Source organism: Lontra canadensis, unplaced genomic scaffold (assembly GCF_010015895.1).
Source record: "Lontra canadensis isolate GAN:19392208 unplaced genomic scaffold, GSC_riverotter_1.0 scaffold33, whole genome shotgun sequence".
Lineage (NCBI taxonomy): Eukaryota > Metazoa > Chordata > Mammalia > Carnivora > Mustelidae > Lontra > Lontra canadensis.
Genome location: NW_022631027.1, coordinates 15716586 through 15740776, shown reverse-complemented (window position 1 = coordinate 15740776; position 24191 = coordinate 15716586). Strand labels below are relative to the sequence as shown.

Here is a 24191-nt window from a genome sequence, read left to right as displayed (position 1 = left end):
AAAAAAGATTTTATTTATTTATTTGACACAGAGAGAGAAATCACAAATAGGCAGAGAGGCAGGCAGAAGCAGGCTCCCCACTGAGCAGAGAGCCTGATGCAGGGCTCCATCCCAGGACCCTGAGATCATGACCTGAGCTGAAGGCAGAGGCTTAACCCACTGAGCCACCCAGGTGCCCCAGTCATTTACTTTTTGATTGTTTTCTCTTATATCAGTTCAGACTTTTTAAAATATTTACCATGTTTTAACATACTAGGAGTCTAGCACCCCTGTTTCAAATTTGATCCCTCTTAAGTTCCATCTCTATTTTGCTAAATTACTATTGGGCTGAACTATCTGAATCTTTTCTGGACTCTTTTGTGCTTATAAAAATACAGTGACCACACAATGTGTTTTGGCACAACAAAGGGCCATTTTTGGTGTGTGTGGTGGTTCATGTCAGTTTAGAAAAACAAACTTTCTATGTCAATATATTATTTTGAGGTGCTATACAATCATTCCATTCTCTTATTCTGTAATTATAAGATTTCTTAAGATAACTTATGTAAATAAATGTCATTATTTATCATAATAATGAAACATGAAACAGGTGGATCATTAGGAAGTAAAATATGTCCATTTACTAGATATCTTGAATTCATTAAAAAATTACTTACAATGTTCAAATACTTATTAAAACTTTTAAAATGTGGGGGAGCCGGACTGCATCCGCCGCGGCGTCTCCATGGCACGGCCCTGGCCTCCGACTTCAACGACTTCTTAAGGAGACGTTTCTGGGCGCAGCCGTGTCGCTCCTGGTTTCCATCGTGTGGGAAGAACGGAGTAACAAGTCTCACGCAGAAAAAGGTCCTGAGGACACCTTGTGGCGCACCCAGTGTGACTGTAACGATCAACCTTTTTTGTGTTGTCCTCCCCCGCCTGCCAGAAGCGAACCATGAAGGACCGCTCTTCAACCCCCCCCTTACATGTCCACGTGGATGAGAACACTCCTGTCCACGTCCACATAAAAAAACTCCCGAAACCATCAGCAACCAGCAGCCAGAAATCTCATAAGCGCGGAATGAAAGGGGACACCGTGAATGTGCGGCGGAGTGTCCGGGTGAAAACCAAGGTACCTTGGATGCCCCCTGGAAAGTCATCCGCCCGGCATGTGGGATGCAAGTGGGAGAATCCACCTCATTGTCTGGAGATGACGCCACCATCTTCAGAAAAGCTGGTCTCGGTGATGCGGTTGAGTGACCTCTCTACGGAAGATGACGACTCGGGTCACTGTAAAATGAACCGTTATGATAAGAAGATTGACAGTCTAATGAACGCGGTCAAGATGCAGAAGGGTGAGCGCCAGATGGCCAAGAGGTTCCTGGAGGAGCGAAAGGAGGAGCTGGAGGAGGTGGCCCATGAGCTGGCCGAGACCGAGCACGAGAACACGGTGCTGAGGCACAACATCGAGCGCATCAAGGAGGAGAAGGACTTCACCATGCTTCAGAAGAAACACCTCCAGCAGGAGAAGGAGTGCCTCATGTCCAAGCTGGTAGAAGCTGAAATGGACAGGGCTGCTGCTGCCAAGCAAGTCATGGCCTTGAAGGACACTATCGGGAAGCTGAAGACGGAGAAACAAATGACCTGCACGGACATCAACACCCTAACGAGGCAGAAGGAACTTCTCCTGCAGAAGCTGAGCACATTTGAAGAGACCAACCGCACCCTCCGAGACCTGCTGAGGGAACAGCACTGCAAAGAGGATTCGGAAAAGCTGATGGAGCAACAAGGAGCATTACTCAAACGGCTGGCGGAGGCGGACTCAGAGAAAGCGCGCCTGCTGTTACTCCTGCAAGACAAAGACAAGGAGGTAGAAGAGCTACTCCAGGAAATACAATGCGAGAAGGCTCAAGCAAAGACCGCGTCGGAGCTTTCGAAATCCATGGAGTCCATGCGTGGGCATCTGCAGGCCCAGCTCCGGTGCAAGGAGGCAGAGAACAGTCGCCTGTGCATGCAGATCAAGAACCTGGAGCGCAGTGGGAACCAGCACAAGGCAGAAGTGGAGGCCATCATGGAGCAGCTGAAGGAATTAAAGCAAAAGGGAGACCGAGACAAAGAAACCTTAAAGAAGGCCATCCGAGCCCAGAAGGAGCGAGCTGAGAAGAGCGAGGAGTATGCGGAGCAGCTGCACGTGCAACTTGCCGACAAGGATCTTTATGTCGCTGAAGCTTTATCCACTCTGGAGTCATGGAGGAGCCGCTACAATCAGGTTGTGAAAGACAAGGGAGACCTCGAGCTGGAAATTATTGTCCTGAATGACCGGGTGACAGATCTCGTAAACCAACAACAAACGTTGGAGGAGAAGATGCGGGAAGATCGGGACAGCCTGGTGGAGAGATTACACCGGCAGACGGCCGAGTACTCCGCATTCAAGCTGGAGAACGAGAGGCTGAAGGCCAGCTTCGCCCCGATGGAGGACAAGCTCAACCAGGCACACATCGAGGTGCAGCAGCTGAAGGTATCGGTAAAGAACTATGAAGGGATGATTGACAACTATATGAGTCAGGTGATGAAGACCAGATTGGAGGCTGATGAAGTGGCTGCCCAGCTGGAACGCTGTGACAAAGAGAACAAGATCCTTAAAGATGAGATGAACAAAGAGATCGAAGCGGCCCGTAGGCAGTTCCAGTCCCAGCTGGCTGACCTGCAGCAGCTGCCGGACATCCTTAAGATCACAGAGGCCAAGCTGGCAGAGTGCCAAGACCAGCTGCAGGGCTATGAGAGGAAGAACATCGACCTCACAGCCATCATATCAGACCTTCGCAGCCGGGTAAGGGACTGGCAGAAAGGGTCCCACGAACTGGCGCGAGCAGGGTCCCGCTTACCGAGATGAGCTGCACGCCCCCCCCCCCCCAAAGGAGGACCACTTCCTTTTTCTTGGCTGCCGCTTTCTGAAAGGAGTGAGCTATCATCAGTGCTGTGAAATAAAAGTCTGGTGTGCCAAAAAAAAAAGAAAAAAAAAAAAACTTTTAAAATGTGGGAATTACCTATAACATAAATATTAGTGCAAAAAGTAGGACACATAACCATACGTAAAGGAGCTGTATGACATTAGAATATAATACATCAAAATATTAATGATATGGGGGCGCCTGGGTGGCTCAGTGGGTTAAAGCCTCTGCTTTCGGCTCAGGTCATGATCCCGGGATCCTGGGATCGAGCCCCGCATCGGGCTCTCTGCTCAGCAGGGAGCCTGCTTCACTTCCTCTCTCTCTGCCTGCCTCTCTGCCTACCTGTGATCTCTGTCTGTCAAATAAATAAATAAAATCTTTAAAAAATATATTAATGATATGTATTATATGTAATATAATTTTGTCCTCATGCCTCCTGATATTTTCCAAATTTTCTATAAGCATAATATTAATGTATGAAGTTTATGACTATTTACATAGTAAGTATCTAAGGATGAAAATATCAGAAGTAAATACTTTTATAATTAGTAGCACTTTCAAGTAGGAAAGGTTCTCATTTAGGAGTTGATTTATAACGAGTACCACAATTTTTACTTCAACAGTTGATCCCACTCAAATATCCATTCATTCAGTAGATATTTCTTAAGCTCCCATAATGTGACAGGCACTGTTCTAGGTACAAGAAAGAAAGAAGGAAGAAATTATGGTATCTCCCCTCATAGAACCTATGTTGTAGTAGAAAGAAAGCAACACAAAAGAACTTTATGATAAATCTGTAGTGCATTTTGATAATAAGTACTATGGACAAAAAGGTGATAGAGATGTCTACTATGGGGAAATTTTTGAAAATTCAAAAAGGGTAGTCAGGAAAAGCCTCAACCAACAGGGGACATCTGATCTAGGACTCGAAGTAGATGAGAGTGCAAGCTGGACAGATTTGGAGGAAGAGTATTTCAAGAGGGAACAAGAACACAAATCCTGTCAGGGAAGCATTTCTAGTGTGTTGGCTGGTATGTTAGTCCATTGTAGCTGGAACAGAATGAGGAGGTGATGGGGGAGATGAAGTAAGAGAGGCAACAAGAACCAGATAAATTAGGGCAATATAGATATTATATGGACCTGGATTTTTTACTGCTAATTAGATGTAAGGTCATTGAGGGGTTTAAAGAAGTGATTTAATCTGGCTAGCTTATAAATGATCACTCTGGATGCTCTACTTAAAATAACTGTGAAATTCGACAAACTTCACAGAAAATAAAGAAGTATGAGGGCACCTGGATGGCTCAGATCATTAAGTGGCTAATTTTGGCTCAGGTCATGATCTCCAGGTACTGGGATCAAGCCCCACATCAGGCTCCCAGCTCAGCAGGAAGTCTGCTTCTTCCTTTCCCTCTGCCTCTCTCCCTGCCTGTGCTCTCTCTCTCTCTCTCTCTCTCTCTCTGTCAAATGAATAAATAAAATCTTTAAAAGAAAGAAAGGAAAGATGCATGAATGGTGTGGCTCTCTATATTTCTATATAGAGAAATTACATATACAAATATGGTTTGATGTTCTTTAAAATAAGATATTGTGGTGCCTGGATGGCTCAGACAGTTAAGCAACTGACTCTTGGCTTCCACTTGAGTCATGATCTCAGGGTGAAGGGATAGAGCCCCACGTTGGGCTCTGCACTTAGCAGGGACTCTGCTTAAGATTCTGTCTCTCCCTCTCCCTCTGCCTCTCCCTCTTTTGATGTGTATGTTCTCTCTCAAATAAATAAATCTTTAAAAAATTAACAATAAAATAAGATGTTGATAAATTAGTGGGACCCTAATGCTGTTTATCAAAGCATACTTATTAAGACTACATGAGATCTTTCTGTTCCAGCTGTATTGTGTATACTGTTTTTATTTACTATTATCATTTTGTCTGTTATTGATTGGCTTCTATTAACAATGCCTACCTATATTTCTTTCTGATTCATACTGTTTACATGTAATAAGGATGACGAGTAAACTGCAATGAATTCTAAGTCTCCCTGCATGCAATTTTATCAATCAGGGCCATGTCAGGAAAACAAAAATTAGTATTCTTTGAAGAAGTAACACAAGAGAGTTAAAGTAACACAAGAGAGTTAATTAAGGGACAATTTACAGATGTGTACTAGTGCTATATCAACAAAGGTGTTAGAGAACCATGAGAGAGGGACAAAAGGGAGCTCCATGCATGAAGGAGCATGGGGAAGAAAATGGTGGGGCATACAGGGACAGCAAATGTAGCTATAAGAAAGGAATGACTTCAAGGACTGTCCCTCAATAGATATACACAGCTGACCCACAGGGATCCAGCACTTTCCTTTTGCTTCCCATTTTTTGGTGAATTCAGCCCATGGTCTAGTTCAGCCAACAGCTAGGAAGCAAGGAAATCCATCCATGTAATCCATAGTCAGCTTCCCAAGACACACAGTAAGGCAGAAAAAGGTGGAGTGCCTATCCAGAGGAACAAATTTAAAATGTCTAGCATAGCAATCAATAAAGATTCTAAAGATTTTTGTCTTCATTATTCTGTCTTTATTCATATTTCTAAATTCTAGCCTTGTCTCCTTGCACTGCTATAGCACATAATCTGTAGATGAGGAAATAATCTACAGATTAGAGAATAATTGTGATACAGTTTCCCTTAGTTCAAGTTTTACAAAATTCATTAGAAGCTTTTTTTTACAGCTTTTTTTAAAGTGTAAGGCTGAGAGAGATTTTATAACTTGATTTTTGAAATAAATGAACAATTTTATGGTTTAGTACTCTCTGCTGGTTCTTTTTTTTCATTAGTAAAGAAATTGTGTGAGACAATCTGTATCACTTAGTGATTGACTATTTACATTATACAACACATGCATATGAAGATTGCTGTCCTGATTTTTTTTAAATGCACAGAAAAACATAAATAATTCCTCTTTTCTGCTTAACATATATAATACATATATAATACAAGGTGTGAATTTTTTAAAAGTTTAATAGGATCACTGCAAACTTAAATATAATAGGAAACGCAAAAAAACTAAGGGCCTATGGATAAGTAAAAGAGTTTATCTAATTAAATACAGGCTTGCTATGGAATTCTAAGAAGCCATTATTCTTAGTAATAATTCATTAATTTATTTCATAAATAGTTATTGAACTTCTGTTTTTAGGCTTTGTTAATATATACACAAAATATGTGTAACAACATGATTAATGTCCTCAATATACTAATAATTTTAAAAAGCAAGTTCTCAAATGTAAGTTCAGCTAACATTTTGGGGATGGTAAACATGTTGGAAACTGACTTAAACACTTTATATGTGTTGTGCTATTTGGTTTCCATAATAACCTTGTGAAGTAGGTGGTATTTCTGTCTACATTTATACTTATCTAAGCTGCTGTCTTTGGGTATTTCTAACAGGCTACCACAAATTGGGGGGATTGTAAAAAACAAAAATTATTTCTCACATTCTGGAAGTTCGGAAGTCTAAGGTTAAAGTGCCAGCATATTTGATGTCTGCTTTATAGATGGCTATCCTCTGGCTGTGCTTCACATGACAAAAGAGGCAAGGGAGCTCTCTTGGGTCTGTTTTATAGGGCACTGATCCCATTCATGAGGGCTCTACCTTCATGACCAAGCATCTCCCAAAAGCCCCACCCTTCACTTTGAGGATTAGAATTTTATTAAAGAATTTGGGGGGGTGGCGGTGAACCTAAACAGTCAGTCTGTAACAGGTACTATAAGGTATGGTAATGAAATTCAAACCCAGATAGTGTGATTTCAGAACACATATTTTATAATACTACCAAATAGTAGAATCCATTTTTGTTTAAGAAAAAATAATGCACACATACAAAACAATAACATATAAACTGAACTGAAATATTTGTATATATATTTTTTCTCATATGAGAGTAGAGCTCTAAAATTATGCATATCAAACTCCCAACTGTAAAATCTGCATAGAAGAAAACACACAATACTTAAAGTACACAATAAGTTTTTTTGAATGTATATACACTCATGATATTCTGGTAAATATGGTCTCTGGAAGAAACAAAACAAAACAAAGCAAACAAACAAAACCTTAACTTGCATTGTTTACTGATTTTCAGGTACAAACTCCCACCAGATCTAATTTCAAATTATATAGGGTTTAACAAGCAGCTTGCAAATTTCTGAATATTTAACAAGCAGCTCTCATAAGCCAACAGGAGACAACTCTTATGTGTCCACTGTGACTCTTGTATCAATGCCTGAGATAAGGTTCAGAACATTGCCATAACCATGAAAAGTTCTCCCACATCCACTTTCAGTCAATGCCTACCTTCTATTAAACAATAAAACCAACCAAACAAACAAACAAAAATACTGTTGTAAAAAAAATACTGTTGTGATTTCTATAACTAAAGGTCTACTTTTGCTTGTTTTTTGGATTACACAGAAATGGAATCAGGGGTGCCTTGGTGACTCAGTAGGTTAAGTGGCTGACTCTTGATTTTGGCTCAGGTCAAGGCTCCACAATCAGCAGGGAGTCTGCTTGAGATTCTTTCTCTAGCTCTCTTACTGCCCCTCCCCCACTTGCATACTCATGCCCGTGCTCTCTTTCTCTCTCAAGTAATAAATAAACGAGCCTTTTAAAAAATAAATAAATGGAATTATAGAGTCAATATTCTTTTCTGTTTGGTCTCTTTCATGCAATATGATGTTTTTAAGACACATCCATTTTCCTGTTTGTTATATTAGTTTATTCCATTTTATTTGAATTATATTTCATTGTGTGAACATAAAGCAATATGTTTATTTTCCTATTGATGAGCATGAAGGTTATTTCTGGTTTTTTACTACTATGAATCACATTGCTACACAACAGTTGTGCAAGTCTTTTTGTGAATATATGTTTCCATTACTCTTTGGTAAATCTAAATCTAGAATTGCTAGGTTAGAATGTGTACATATGTTTAAGTTCACAAGAAACTGTCCAAGATTTTCCGAAGTATAAAATTTTAGTCCTGCAGCAATTTGTAAAAGTTTCAAACCTTACATTTTCACCAGCATTTGATCATCTCAATCTTTTATTGTTGCTCTTGTTTTTCTTAAATTTTAACTCAACTGTTGAGTATGTACTGGTATCTCATTTTCTGGTAAAGAATATCTCAGAGAATTTGTCCTTGGTAGAGCTGAATATAAGAAATACTATATAAGTAAAGGAGATTAAGAGGTACAAACTTCTTGCTATAAAATAAGTATGTCACAAAGATGAAAAGTATAGTTTAGGAAATATAGTCAATAATATTGTAATAACATGGTATGATGACAAAGCTTATCATGGTGAGCATTGAGTTATAGAATCACTGTGTTGTAACTTGAAACTAATATAACATCATATGTCAACTATACTTCAAGAATAAAAAATAATAACACTGTTCAAAAAGGAGGAAATATCTGCCACCCGCACAAAGGAATGCTACAGAAATTCTTTATGACGTAAGGAAATGATATCCTTCATATAAATTTAGATCTACACAAAAGAAGCATCCCTTATGAATAGAAACATAATAAATGTTCTACATTTTATTGGCAAATTAAATTCAGGAAAACACAAAATCATAATACATTTTTATCAAATGAGCATTATCTTACAAATGCAAAATTGGTTTAACATTTCAAAGTTAATTTCTCATAGTAACAACATAAAGGAAAATAAAATTATATGGGTATCTCAATAATTGTTATAAATGCATTTAACAAAATTTAACTCTGATGTAAAATTTAAAATATCAGAAAATAAGACAGAAAGTTTATTTATTCTAATAAACCTCATCTATGAAAAATCAACAGAAACACCATGCTTAATTGTGAAATACTGATGTCTTTCCTTTTAAAAGTAAGAAAACTCTAGAGTTTTTGTACCCATAACTAGATTGGAAAGGACAAGCTTTTCTCACTTTAACTATGGATGACATGATTACTTATGTAGAAAGCACGTGGTATCTACTAGAACCAATGTATTAGAAATAATAATTGGTTTCATCAATGTCATAGAAAAAAGGGACAATATGAAAATTAATTTTACTTTATATATTGAGAGCAAGGAATTGAAGAAACATAATTTAGAAGTCCATTTACCTTAGCATAAGATTGTATTTAAGGATCTAATCAAAGAAAAAGCTACAAACACTATAATGACTACAACAAAACATTGCTGAGAGAAATTGAAGAACTATCTCATTCTCTCTTAGCTTTCCTCCTGAGACTCCAATTACATGTGTACTAGACTACTTGATATTGTCCCCAAGGTCACTGAGGCTTTTTTATCAGTATTTTGTGTTTTCCCTATTAATTCCAATGTATGGCTCATCTACTCTATTTCTATCATATGCTTTTTTCTAATATCTCAATTATGACTTATGTTTTTGTTTCTTCGTATATCTACTATTATTTATTGTAGCTTGAACATCATAGATGATACAATGGAGGATTATGGCTTTTTTTTTTTCTAAATTAGTGTTGATTTTTAACCCGTTGGCAGTTAAATTACTGTAAATTATTCTGGTTGAGTCAATTTTTATTTTAGTATTTATTAGGTTATTGTTATTTTGATCTTGAATTTTAATATTAAAATGCAAACCCTACTCTAGGGTGTATTGTTAATCCAAATGACAAAAAGTATTTCTAGGCTCTTGACTGAATGCTCATAGTGTTCAGCAATTTGTCTCCAGTCTGGCAGGACAAGATCTTCAACATTTCTCAGCCCTGCATGATTTTTTGTATCACTACTCAATTCTTAGCCCCATATCAGATCTGTGCTAAGAGAGTATTCTCAATTTGGCCCTGGATAACACATCCATGGTAAATCCCAGTGCAAACTGTCGAGGTCATTGTTCTGATGAGTTCTTTCTTCTCTGATATTTTGTTCTATAAATTAGTCTAAAGTGACACATGCAATTGGTGATAAAATTTTCCTAAAGTCAGGGTTAATGGTCCATCTATTTTATCATTGCATTACTAATTCTGCTTTAACATCTTTGAGATTAGTACATAATTTAGTGCATTAATAGAAGATGATTCATACTTCCAAGACATTTTTGGTGATGAATTCACTAAAGATGCTATCTTAGTTATTTCCCATTATCAGGAAGAAACTCGACACAGTTTGTAATCTATCTTCTCCTTCTAGAGAATCTACTAATACCATTGCTATGAGTATGGTTTTAGTCATTTATGGATTTTATTACTAGTTTATTATCATAAGGCAGAGGGGGGTCAGTAAATTATCCTCCAGACTGAGAAGTTACTTTCAGACTGAAGAGACCAATGGCCATTACTGTTTACAGAGTTTTATTCAGGATAACTGACTGACAAGAGGAAATCAGATAAATAGGCTATCCATGACACTACATACCTATTTTCCAGACCTTAATCCACAGGTTTTATAGAGTGAGGGGCTTTGTAATGAAGTCAAAGGATAGTTATCTAAAGTGATGCCACCTTGCACCAGTCATCTCTACTACTTATCTAACAGGCACATTCTGTGTACCACTTTAGGGAAGATAAGACAAACCTTCCTGCCTTCTGGTCAGGGCATATATTAACCTCCAAGGGGCCTGGAATACATAGCACTGAAGGAGGTCATTGAGAGAGCATGAACAAAATGGAGGGTACAAAGATGGAGTCAGTGCTGTCAGCATTTCTACAAATTGTCATAAGATCTTTACTTTCTGTATTATTTTCACTATTATAAAATAAACTTCAGTGCAATAAAATCCATTCCCTAAAATTGATTTTACATATTTTGATCAATAATAACTTTGAAAATTTTGTGAATTTTATGGTCATTTTATTTATTGAAATGCCAACATTAAAAACATGAAATCAAGGTAGTGATTGGAAAAATAACTAATTTACTCAGCTTGAAAGTCAGATTTGTTTTTTGTTTATTAATTAATTAATTTTTCCACCATAAAAAACCCTAAAATAAAATTATTGACTCATTCCAGTTCAGTTGGAGTCATAAAGTTGATTAGTCATATCAAATTATGAGAGATTTGAACCTGATCTAGGTTAAGTTTGGCAAGTAATTTTAGCATTCATTCATTTTAGAACCATCAGAATAAACAGAAAATATTTTATTTTACATTTTATCTTCTCAATATTGCACTATAATCATTTCTGGGGATAATAAAGAGTTACAATACACTCTAAAATCATACTACTTTATATAGGTAATATTTTAAAATAAGAAATTGTTTTATAATATTTTATTGCATCTTTCTCTCTATTATGACTAAATTTCTGAGATATTTTGATAATAATATTCTATTAATATGTGGGGAATTAATATTGAAAGACATTAGTAATTCCTACTAAGATGAAAATCTACAATTGCTTCAAATATGATCTGATTTGTTCTGGTAAGCACTCTTCCAAGGATTATGATACATGAATGAGAAAGAACAAATTTCTGACCCATGGAAATTCTGTTATCTGGAAGTAAAGAAAATAGAGTTTCAAAAATTATATATGTGTTATTTTTACCCACACAGAAATGTTCTATAGAACTCAATTTAAATTTTTTTCAAGTTTTTTTTTTATGTCTGAAAATGTAATTTCTTACCAGTTTCCTTGAAAACTTTTCCCACAACATGAATATTCTCAATGTTAGAGTTTCCCCTTCTGATATTTGGGCCAATAGGCCAATATATATATTTTTTCTTTTCTTTTCCCAATCTGAAGAAAATAATTATTTTTTCCTCCATGTTTACTCTTTCTTAAAAACTCTACAAAATTAATTAGCCTCATTCTCCCCATAGTCTTTGTTGAAGCACATTCTGGTTTTTAATATTTTCTCATAAATCTATCAACCTCAAGTCTTTAATCATTTTCATTACTTCTCTCTGATCTCTATCCAGTTTTTCTACATATTTTCTACATACTTCTAGTAATGATGACCTTAGGAATGAGTCCGTAATCCAGGTGTGAGCTCAACATAATTCTGTAGACAGAATCTGTCATTTCCTTATTTTATGACGTAAGTTTACCACCAAAGGAAGAAGTTTCTGTCACTACTAGTCAATCTTCAAATTTTGGAGCTCTACATGGCTTTGACGTGGGCCCACCCTCTTTCTCTTCTCAGTCGCCATTGTTTCTCTAGCAACTTTGTCTTCTCCTATGACTTCAAACACCATTTGATGACCCCTTTCAAATCTGCATCTCCATCACAGACATCTTCCTGTATTTTATATGACAATAAGACAAAATAAAAGAAAAAGAAGAAAAGCAGTATAAAAAGTTAGTTGACCTTTTTTGAGTGCTTACTATGAGCTGACTAGCTTTAGACAATTTATATATATTGAATTAATCTCAACTATGATGAAAGTACTGTTATTTTTAATTTATAGAATAAGGAACTGATACACAGATGAGTAATATTGTCTGAACTCATTTCTCCCCACATATTCATATACTCTTTAAATGAATTTATTCAAAGAACAGCTCTCTTTCAAAAATACAAATTGTTATTTTCCTGCCAATAATAATTCAGTGATTTCCTTTTACATTGGGCCAAACTCTAAATTCTTAACATTGCATAAGCGGCCCTGACAACACCATGAGATAGAGACTATCTCTGGTTTACTCTAGTATTCCTAGAGGCTAGAGTATAATGTTTGGCAGTCTAGTCTGACCCCTTTTTGATTCCTCATTCTCTCCTTTTGAATTTCTGTCCCCTTAGCTTTTAAGCTCTAGCTACATTTTTCTTTCAGTTCTTCAAATAAGGAAACTCTTCCAGGTTGAAGACCTTTGATAAACAGAATGCTCTTCTAGAATGTTCTTTATTCTCATCATTGTTAGTTAAGTCAGATTCATTCTCTGGCAAACAGTTTAACTGTCACTGTTTTAGGGACCCCAGTGGTATAGCGGAGATTTGCCTATACCAGGTTGTAGACGTTGATTATGTTAATTTCTTCTCAACTCCATGTTCTATTATACTGCTTTGGTGTCTTAAAGTAGACCATGATGGTGGTATTTGTAGCAAAGAAACAAGCAAATGCTACAAATCAAGACTCACTTCCCTTCCTCCCAGCAAGAGCCTATTGTTGAATGTCTAATAGCATACCACTGAGGGAATTTTGCTTAATTCCCACAACATTTGATCATTTGTTAGTCACTTAACACAACTGTAATTATGTAGCTATTCTGTGATAACTTTTAAATATCATTAAAATATCCTCCATTAGAGCATATGAATTGTGTCTTTTTTTTTTTTTTAACCATGTTCCTAGTAACTAGAAAGTATCTGGCACTAAAAATATTTGCTAAATGCAAAAAATGAATTATTGGTTTATCTATAGAAATTACTATATTTATTTAGACTTCAAGAGTTGAAGAATAGTTGATGCATTAGCTATCCATTGCTGCATATCAAATTGCCACACACTTAGCTGTTTAAAACAGCCCACATCTATTATCTCAAAATTTCTATGAGCCAAGAGTCCAGACCCAGACGCTGGGTCTCTGCTTCAGATTTCACAGGTCTATGGTCCAGAGTTTCATTTTGAAGCTTTATGGGAAGAATCTGTTTCCAAGCTCATTCAGATTGTCCTTGTAATTCACTTCCTATTTTTTTTAAATTATATTCAGTTAGCCACTGCATAGTACATCATTAGTTTTTGATGTCATGTTCAATGATTCATTAGTTATGTATAACACCCTGTGCTCATCACAACACATGCCCTCCTTAATACCCATCACCCTGTTACACTCGCCCCTTACCCCCTCCCTCTAAAACCCTCAGTTTGTTTCCTGGGGTCCATAGTCTCTCATGGTTTTTCTCCCTCTCTGCTTTCTCCCCCTTCAGATTTCCCTCCCTTCCCCAGTGGTCCTTCATGCTGTTGCTTATTTTCTGCATATGAGTGAAACCCTATGATAATTGTCTTTCTCTGCTTGACTTACTTCACTTAGCATAATCCCCTCCAGTTCCATACATGTTGATGCAAATGATGGGTATTCATTTTTTCTGATGGCTGAATAATATCCCATTGTGTATATGGACCACATTTTCCTTATCCGTTCATCTGTTGAAGGACATCTTGGCTCCTTTCACAGTTTGGCTATTGTGGACATTGCTGCTATGAACATTGGGGTGTATGTATTTCCTATAGTTGTAGGAGCAGCTGGGCTTCTTTCTTGTTGTCAGCTGGAAACCCCTCTTCAGCAACTGGAGGCCTCCTATAGTTCCTAAAGAGCTCCTAAAGTCCCTTGCAAGTGAGCACTCCCAACATGGTCCCTTACTCCATCAAGAAAGCAAGGAGAGTTTCTAGAGTGTCTGCTCTTAAGAGAGTCTTATATAGTATAATGTAATCACAGGAGTGACTTCCAGGTTTTGCATGAAAACTTTCAGGTTTTTGGATGAAACTTCGCAGGTTCATTTGGTTAGAAGCAGTCACAGGTCCTATCCACACTAAAGGGGATGGGATCACACAAAGTTATGAACACCAGGAGGAAGACTAGGGGGTGGGGGGAGCAGGTGAGATATTTATCAACTGGCCTGCCTGCCACAGTTGTAGAAAATAATACTCATTAATTTAGGAAATATTTTAAAAAACTCATTATTGTTATACTTAATTACATAATAAATGGCTATAAATTAGAAGTGGAAATATAAAATGTCATAAATACCAATTAGAGCTACATTCAGGACTACTTGATTACTAGCTCTTCTAAAAATAATAATGCATTTTCATTAGTTTTATTTGGTTTTCACTTAGTGAATGGAAATATATACTTCTAGAAATTTAACTTAAATCTCTGTTTTTTTGTAAAAAGTGTTTTACTTTTTTAATAGAATTACTTTTAAATTCAAGGACCCAATATTACCACCTTAGTTTTAGTTTTTAAGGCCCTTTTATTAAATAGCATTGCTAGTCACTAAGAGGCATCAATTTTAGAAATATCGTATCCATAGAAAATGCATTGTCTCTTTGATCTTGGTTACTTTGGTCTATGGGAGATAATATGAGAATCTGAATGTAAGAAATTTTTTTTCTTAGATTTTATTTATTAATTTATTTATTTTTGACAGAGAGAGAGAGAGAGAGAGGGAACACAAACAGGGGGAGTAGGAGTGGGAGAAGCAGGCTCCCTGCTGAGCAGCACCCTGGGATCATGACCCTAGCCGAAGGCAGACGCCTAATGACTGAGCCACCCAGGTGCCCTGAATGTAAGAAATTGGACAGGAAGTGTTTTCTTAATTCACTCCAAATTGTAAGTGATGAAGACAATTTTTAATAAAAGCTATATCCTCTGTGCCTAACTCACATTAGGGGCTCAGAAGTATTTATTGCATGAATGTTGCAATGTATTCAAACTCCAGCTCCTTTGCTCCATCCTCAACCCTTTCACCTTGCTTGTCTCAAGCAAAGATGGTGCAAATACATAGAAAATCAGAGAGGAAAAAACAGCAAAATACTGTAGAAAACAATACACTTTCTTCTCCTGATTTGAACAATGTCTTTTTTGTTTACTTTAAAATGGCAAAAATAATATCCACTTCTTCCTAATAGTAGAGACTACCAAGATATGGGTTGCCTATTAAAAATTCAGTATAGAATACCTTTATAATATTATTCTAATTTGATTTCTTGCCTGTTTAGTAATTCCATTTCTAGACAGAAATTGTATAAAAATATTCATTCTGCTCTACTTCACTTATGCCAAATAAATATTTGCACCTTATCAAAATTGGCAAGGACTGAAACCAAGGAACTATTTTGCAATGAATACTGATCTAAACAACAAAAAGAGAAAACCATGACAATTCCTGCAGTTCATATCAGTAAAGTGAAAAGTTTATAATAAGAAATGTAAAACTCGTTCATAATATGTTTTAAATCTCTCTGCCAAACTCTGTTAACATCTGCCATGACTGCTAGGTATTCATGAACTTTTCATTTGCTTGAGTAAGTTGATAACCATGTAGTAATGTGTCTGTCGACTGATAATTCAGTGTCAACCAGGTGGATAAAGAAGCTCTGGTTTCCAAAACTCAATTGTATGTTTAAATTGCCATGGTTGAATTAGCAGAGAAGATGTTTCATTTATGATTTTTCTCCAGCAGAGCTTCATAGTTTGTGATATGACTATGAAGAAAGACATTATTCGGGAAAGCTCCCCAAAAAAACCTGTAAGAGTTACAGTTCTTCTGCATTCCAGACAAGAAGTTGAGTCCCATGTCTGTGACTGCTGGCTGTTAGATGTCAGTAATTTCTGCTCCTGTATGGACACTGCAATTCCATTCGTCCAACTTGATGAGTGTTTATTATGTGTGGAATATCATGGTAAATTGCAGGTATCAAAACTAGATAAAGTACAGGGTCTTCTCGACAGGAGTTTCCCTTCTGGTTAGATAGATAAATAATTTCTACAAAGGAGGCAGATTTCTGCATGGGCGCCTGTGGCTTCTCAAAGAATCATTAATTTCTGTAAGAAAGTCATTTCAATCCAAATGTGTTTCGAAAACACATGAAATTCTCACAAAATTTGCAACTCAAGACTATTTGCTAATCTAGGAAAGGGGAGTATTATGGAAGGATAACTAATAGAACAGTTTTTCCAGGGACTGTGTAGTCATGCTATCTAAATGTTTATCTGCACTCTTGTTAAATACAACTGCCCTGTTCTGGTTGCATAGGTAAAAGTGAGTATTTAGGTTAATAACATACTTTTCTTTTCTATCTTAGAAAGCCTAGTGTTTATTGGACTTTTGTACAAGCCATCACATGAGACACTTTGATAAAAAATGCCATTTACCATTTTTATCACTAGTCTATGGCTTTTTTTTTTTCTCCTGGTCTCCTTTTCCCCTCTCACCTTCTCATTGCTGATCCTACCCACCAAATGCAGTTCTCCACCATGTTAATAGCAACCTCCTCACCTCTGAATCTTGCTCTGTAACTACTGAAACCCCCTTTCAAAAACTGTAATAGAAGAGTTCTGTTTAGAAAGTCATTTGAAAAATGTCAGGAACAACCCTTTGCCCTGTCTCCTTGGCATTCTGAAAGTTGCCAGTCAACCTCCCTGTGGTTCACTACCTAGACCACAGTTTCAAGAACTGAACTGTGGACCCTTGTTCAGTGTCCCCTGCTAAAAATCAGTGTAAACAGTTTAGATCAAAATGGGCTTTCTGAACTCACATTTTAGCATGTTGAGCCACCACTATGGAATGTTTGGGATTCTATTAATACAGCTTTATAGCTTTAAAAGAAAGTATTCTTTCAGTACTGAAAAGGTAGCTGCTTTATTTTCAAGTGGTAAAAATGGCAGAAAATTTTGGTCTAGAATATAGCTAGTTGGAGTATCATAATTTTGTCATAAATAAGTAAAGGGTTATTTTACAAGTTATAATTTGAAAATATATATACTTAGGTCAAAAATAATAGGCTGGTAAATATGAAATGCTAAGGTAAATTGGAGAGTACGTATTTGAATACATATGAAAACTTCACTATCTAATGATTTCTGACACTCATTGTTCAGCGTTTCCTAAAAACTAAAAGAACAAAAATATATTTTTATAGTGATCCCTACAATTTCATAGTTATTGCAGTTAAAAATAAGTGTAGTCTACTCTCTGTAGCACTACCTAAAACTCTATCCCTAAAAAATGGTTCAGTAATATGTCTCAGCAGTAAAGAGAAGTGTTTTATTTTCTACTCTAACATGCCTTTCCTGGTATCCACTGCAGGAAGTCAGTCTCCCTAAAAAGTTCTCATGGCATTTTACTTGTACAGATTTATTACACTTAATGTATAGCCTATGTTATTTTTATGCTAATCTTATCTTCCCTGCTATACTGCCAAATTCTTAAATGATGATTCCACAACTCATCAACCTTCAGACTGTTATAATGTCTATCCTAATGCCTTGCATCCAACCATCACTTATTGAGTAAATGTTGGCCCTGAATCAAGAATTAGCCATGATAATAGGCAAGCTATTAACAGAGATTGAAATAGAGTCTAAATCTCCACTATCCTCCTCTTTCATTGCAGAGAATCACTGGTCAATACTCTCGAGCTGCTATATAAATGTGTAGTACTAAAAACAGTGGACAGACCATACATTCCAGTAATATGCATAATATTCAGGTTTTTGTCACACTAAGAAGTATTCAGAAGTATTAACACAAAACCTTGAAAATTTATTTTTAGAATCCATTAAGAGTGATCTATTTAAGAATGAATCGGATTGTTATTTAGGGATAGTCTGGGTTTTACATTTAAATATACATATATACTATTTTTAGAATAATATATGGATACTTTTATTTGCTAAATATAAGTTAGTTAAAATGGGGAAAATGTCTAAGTATTATCCCAAATATAATTTCCCAATTATATAAATCATGGGGGCATTATTTCATAGAATAAGAATAATATAATTAAAAATATAGTATGAATCACTTGTAAGGAACTGGATGTGTATTAACACATTGAAGCTACACACCCACTGAATTTCCAAACTCTCCTCTTTTATGGAGGCAAAAGGGAGACAGAAAGAGATGCTGACTGGCCCTGCCTATACTTCATCTCTGCCCTTTCTCCTGTGCTTTTTTGCAGTGAACTTCACTGGCTACTTTTTTTCTGCCAGATATTAAATACTAGTTTTATTAGTTTTATTTACAATTTTATCTTTGCCTTTTCTTTAAAAAAGTTTATATATTAGTGTATTAACTATAATCATTCATTTTATTTTCTGTCTCTGCTCTGGTCTGTGAACACTTTGAGAGAAGACGCATGATGTGCTCACTTTGATTTTTTGGTCCAGAGTAGATTTAATACACTTTCATTATAGGAATAAGCAAATTCATGAAATTTAAAATGATTTCAGCTTGCCTATGTGCCAGTGTAGGAATTTGGAGACCAATCATAAATAAGATCAATAGTTTGCCCACCCTGATTCTAGTGAAAATTGAGGGATTAGTGGGAGAATCCTAAAACTGATTTGATTTACTCTAGTATGGTCAGTGACTGGATTGGGATTGAATCATAACTTCTGGAATATGTGAGATGGGAGAAAGGACATGGAATTTGGAGTAAAAATTCTGAATTCTCATGCTAGACCTTCAAATTTCTGTTTGTGAAGTCTTGGACATGTTACCTAATATTCATGAACCTCAGGAAGAGAGGGGATCTGAAATAGGGTCAACCAGTCTACCTTTCCTTACTTTAGGAATCTAATTTTAGTCAAACCAATTTCTGTGCCTGAAGAATTCAGGCAGCACATAGTTTGAAATGTAGACGGATTCATTAGGCTAAATATTTTACATTAATATTTTACAATATTAAAATATTTTACATTAAATATCTTACATTATTTAACATCTTGTTTCTCCAAAGTGGAATTAATATAAGCCCAGTGCCCCACATTTGCTTCATTATCACCATGTTACTATTTTAGGTTTTCTAGTAGATGCCTGTTTTGAGAAACATCATCTAAGACTTTATTTTCCCTATGTTGGAGAGTACATACCTATAGCAATACCATTTATTTTGTGCTTAAAGGCTAGTTGTTCTTTGCAACAATGAAAGATTACTCCTTTAGATAAGGACTTCTTTTTTACATTGTAGTTCAGCTGTGTGTTTAAGTCATTTATCCTTGTCTCATTTCTTTAGGATTTTTCACACGTGCTACTGAACATACTTCATTGATTTATTACCACAACATTTCAGTTTTGTTACTTGAACTTTTTTCCCTACACACAGGCCTAGATCTGTGGAAAGTGTATCTCCTTTGGTGCTCCTCCCAAATCATGCGGGTGGCCAACGGAATCAATCTGTTACCTAAAACTTCCACCATATTGAAAGCATGTGGAAGCCATTCTTCTGTCAGTGCCCATCACTTCTGCCTGCAGGGTTACTGGTATGAGACATTCCAACTAGGCTGTTCAGATAGGAATGTGAGTTAGTCTGGGCAGGAATTGTAAACCAAGAGTGTTTTGCTGTTATTAACCACAGCATGTACATCCTGTTTCAGAGTCGTCTTTTTTGAACAAACGTTTGTGTTCACTTGCTCTAATTTCCTATTTCCTTCCCAAGTAAAATAAAGTGGCTGACACTGGAGATTGACAGCTGGACAAAGACAGAGAAAGTGGAGCCACATTTCCTTGTGCATCACTTACTTTAGGTTTGTCTGGTGTTACGTCACACATTGGTCATATTTGTGCATGCGTACATTTAATGCAAGAGCCTTCAAATCCAGTCTTCTTCAAACACAACTGTTCATATAAATCAAATAGATAAACTCCTAAATTCAAGATTCACACCCATTGCTATTACTTTAAAAGAACCCAAGTTTATCATTCCTGCACAGACTAACTCACATTCTTGGCTGCAAAGGCCTTCTTGGAATGTCTAGCCTTAGAAATGCACATTTTGTGCAGTTATTTCTATCTCATATATTTAACCCACAAACTGAATATAGTTGAAAACAGGAGCAAGTCTGTTTCAAATTAAGTGACACACTTAGGATATTAAATAGATCATAGGAAAGCATACTGGCAGAGCATAAAGACTTAGAAATAAAAAATCAGAATCAGTGAAAAGGAAAACACCTTAAATTTCCAACTACTAATACAAATTTTGCAAAAATTAGTAAAACTCCAGGGTTTTTAAAAATTCTCTCAAAGATAAGTTTAAACCCCACAGATTTAGTTTCTGAGAAGTATTCTTAAAAATGAAATATCAAGGAATATTTCTTGGGGTTTCTAAAGAGCCAATTTATAATGTGCCTACTGGTACATATAAAATATATTTCTGTGAGTAGGTATAAGCATCACTGTAAAAGACATAACTATTTTATTCCACAGAGTGCAAGGTTAAAGTAAGAGAATCTGAAGAAAAAAAAGGGAAATAGGACATTCAGGAATCCAATAATATAATATCCTGAGACATAGCATGCCAGCTAACTTAACAATGAATTAGATGGCTAAAACTGAACTGAATTGATATCCTTTCTTGGGGAAAACACCAGGGAGTTTTCCATGAATAAGAGCCAATGAATCAAGACCAAAGGAAACTGACCACACCTGCCTTGGATAATAGAAGAATGGGATCAGGAACCAGAAATTGAGCAACCTAATGCATGCTGATAGAAACACCACCGGTGACTTCCCATAAGCTTGAAACCATCTGCAGGTGGTTCCCTGTATCAGTAAAAGCAGGACTGACAAACCTCAGCAAGCCTCCTTTAGTGTACTCCTACATTGCTCTAGAAACCAAGCCAAGTGGACACGCATTTCTATAATGGAATGTGTCTTTTCTCTCTCCTTGTCTGTGGCTTCTTTGTGTATGTGTTGGCTACCACTGCTCAGAAGTGGCTTATGAGAAATGTGATACTATTAAGATATACAAATAAGTCTCATTTTTGTCTAAGCCAATGCAATAAATTTCCAGTCAGAAGAATCCTTTTGGCTACCTCAAAATAACCCAGAAGTCTCTGCTATTTATGCAGGACCTTCTGCATTTAGCTTCTTAATTCTTTTTTTTTTTTTTTTAACCTTTCATTTCACCATTTATTTCCTTTGTCATAGATCAGGATAGCTCTTTTGTTGAGTTCCATATGTTTCATAGGGGTGTTTTAGTAGTTAAATGAGGTTGACAGATAACTAAATCAACAGAGGTTTATTATCTTATATATGTAAATCTCTGTTGTAGGAATTCTGTAGGTTAAAAACAGATAAGTCTATCTTCTCACTCAAAAACAAATGATCTAGTAATTTAGAGAAACAGTAATATGCTTTGTAAAGTTGTTAATTTGTGTATTACTGACAACAGCATGTGCACAGATTGCCTTAAAGGGTGAAGTTGCATTTTTAAGGATTCCTGCAGTAGAATTAATAATCAATTTCTCAAAACAAATCCTAGATGTGTGTGTGTGTGTGTGTCTAAAGTTAAACAAAATTATTTTCAGCACAGTTAGCTATATTCACTGGTCAAAATGCATTCTATTCTAAAAATACTTTAAACTGAGAAACGAATAATGGGATATTAAAGTGCATATCTGCGGACTAGAGATGAGAAAATCATGCTAGCATATTGTTTTAGGTAACTTTGTGGAAATCCTAATGCCAAAATAGACCCCACAAGATTAAATGTTTGATTTTGATACACATTATAGTTCTTTCGTTTGCTAAAAATCATAGAATTTCAGTAAATGCTTCTTTTTAGATTTTTTTCTTCATTTGTACCAAGAGATATTTGGTAAATATTTATATGAAAATATGAAAAAATCTAACCAAAGATTAAATTTTTTAAAAAAATACTGGAACCATATTTTAAATCCATACTGAGCTCCTTTAGAAACTATTAGAACAATTTTATACTGAAATCAGGTTTTCTGTATATAGCAAGTATTTCATAACCCAATACTTCAAAAAACACAAACACTTCATAAAGTTGTTCTTTCTCTGTTAAAGTTCTAAAATATACTTATGCTATTAGCTCAAGAGGAATGTGATAAATGCCTAAGATGACAAAGCAAGAAAGCATTGACTCTTCCAACAACAAAGCAGTCCAGGAAAGATTTGATCAATGAAGAAAAGTTTAGAAGAGACATTTGACATAGTGAATGTTGGTAGTCATAAACTTGGGAATAGATTTTTCTAAGATCACATGTAAAGATTACTGTACATTAAAATATGTCCCAGTAAATGAGTTAGATTGGTAAAAAGAATAAAACTGGAATTTGACACTGATTCTGATTATATTGTGCTGACTGAGCCATAATTATTCTAGAAACCTTGATGATATATTGCCATTCATTCATGGAGTCATTCATTAATTTATTCATCATATGCATTCATCATATAAAGTATGTATGCCCTCAAGTTACTCATACAGTAAAGGAAGGAAATGGGCTTGTTAAAATGAAACAATGTGACTAGATCTATGTTATAAGCTGGAGCTGGAACTATGTAGGAGAGTCCAGGAAAGTATTCATAGTGGAAATTGCTTTGAGCTGCATCTTGAAGGATGTCCAGGAATTTTCCTGAATAGGAGAAGAATTTTATATAAAGAGAGTAACATTAGCCAGAATTTTTAAAGTTTTTCTGAGAAGTAGGTGTCAAATAAATAAGATGTCCATACCTAAATACATATGACAAACACTGGGTTACACAAAGACAGAAAGGTTTCTTTAATGCAGAATGCTCACAAATTTTAACAACTGTTTCTTAAATTTTCTTGATTATAAATGGAGTTGAGGTCAATTAGTCAGAACACTGACTTCATGAACTCATGGTCTTAATCTGTTCAGACTTCTACACCAAAATACCACAGGCTGGGTAGCTTACAAACAGAAACTCATGCCTCACAATTCTGGTGGTGGGAAATGAGAAATCAGAGTGACAGCATGGTTCTGTTCTGGTACAAGCTATCTTTCAGGTTGCAGACTTCTCATTGTGTCTTAATGCAATAGAAAAGCCTAGGGATCTCTATCAGGCCTCTTTTATAAAGGCACTAATCCTTTTCATGGGCTTTGCTCTCATCATCTAAGCACCTCCCAAAGGCCACACCTCTGAATACCATCCCATTGAGTATTGGGATTTCAACTTATGAATTTGAGAGGGACACAAATATTCAAGCCATAACACTCACCTCCGATATAGGATTCATAATCTTTCAAATAGGTCTGAAATTCCATAACTTTTGACAATGTCCCAGTTGACTCTTAAGGTCTTCAAGTTTGAAAAATACTAATGTTTAAGCAATTGTGCAGTCAAGATCTTCATAAGGAGAACGTGGCATATGCCACTTTTCAAACTTAATTGACACTATAACTTTTACATGAGAAATCCTTACTTGAATGTTGTGAAATAATTGTGCTTCTCAGAGCATGTGTTTCTGAATACAAGGTATAGGACTTGCTACACAAGAATGTAGAGGTGAGACATTGAAGCCAGGTTAAGGTGTTTGTACTTTATCTTGAGTGATGGGAAGCCAAGAATGATTTTTGAAGCCAGTAAAATTAGGTTTGGAAATGTCCGTTAGTGACTTTATATATGCTTCAACTCGTGGCATAGCATAATCATGGTTACGAAGTTACACATAATGTAAGACAATGATGAGAACAAATATGAAAGTAAATAAGAGAGGATCATATAAAATGGAGTGAGCAATGAAGGTAGTGCACCAATGCATTCAGTATTGAATTAACACTTTTGCAGTGAATGAGTCATAAATG

The 24191-nt window shown here is 36.0% G+C and overlaps 1 protein-coding gene across 4 annotated transcripts; it reads left to right on the top strand.

Moving 5' to 3' along the window:
* The first annotated feature begins 698 nt into the window (after positions 1–698).
* LOC116873418 (outer dense fiber protein 2) lies at positions 699–2894 on the top strand. Of its 4 annotated transcripts, none has more exons than XM_032867243.1 (3): positions 699–888; positions 1043–1111; positions 1169–2894. In XM_032867243.1, exons 2-3 carry the CDS (start codon positions 1061–1063, stop codon positions 2870–2872), a joined length of 1755 nt encoding a protein of 584 aa, XP_032723134.1. In that variant the 5' UTR covers positions 699–888; positions 1043–1060; the 3' UTR covers positions 2873–2894. The 4 variants fall into 4 exon arrangements, with proteins under 4 accessions (XP_032723134.1, XP_032723132.1, XP_032723133.1 ...); XM_032867241.1 differs by having other exon boundaries at positions 926–1111; XM_032867242.1 differs by having other exon boundaries at positions 1043–2894.
* The last annotated feature ends 21297 nt before the right edge of the window (positions 2895–24191 follow it).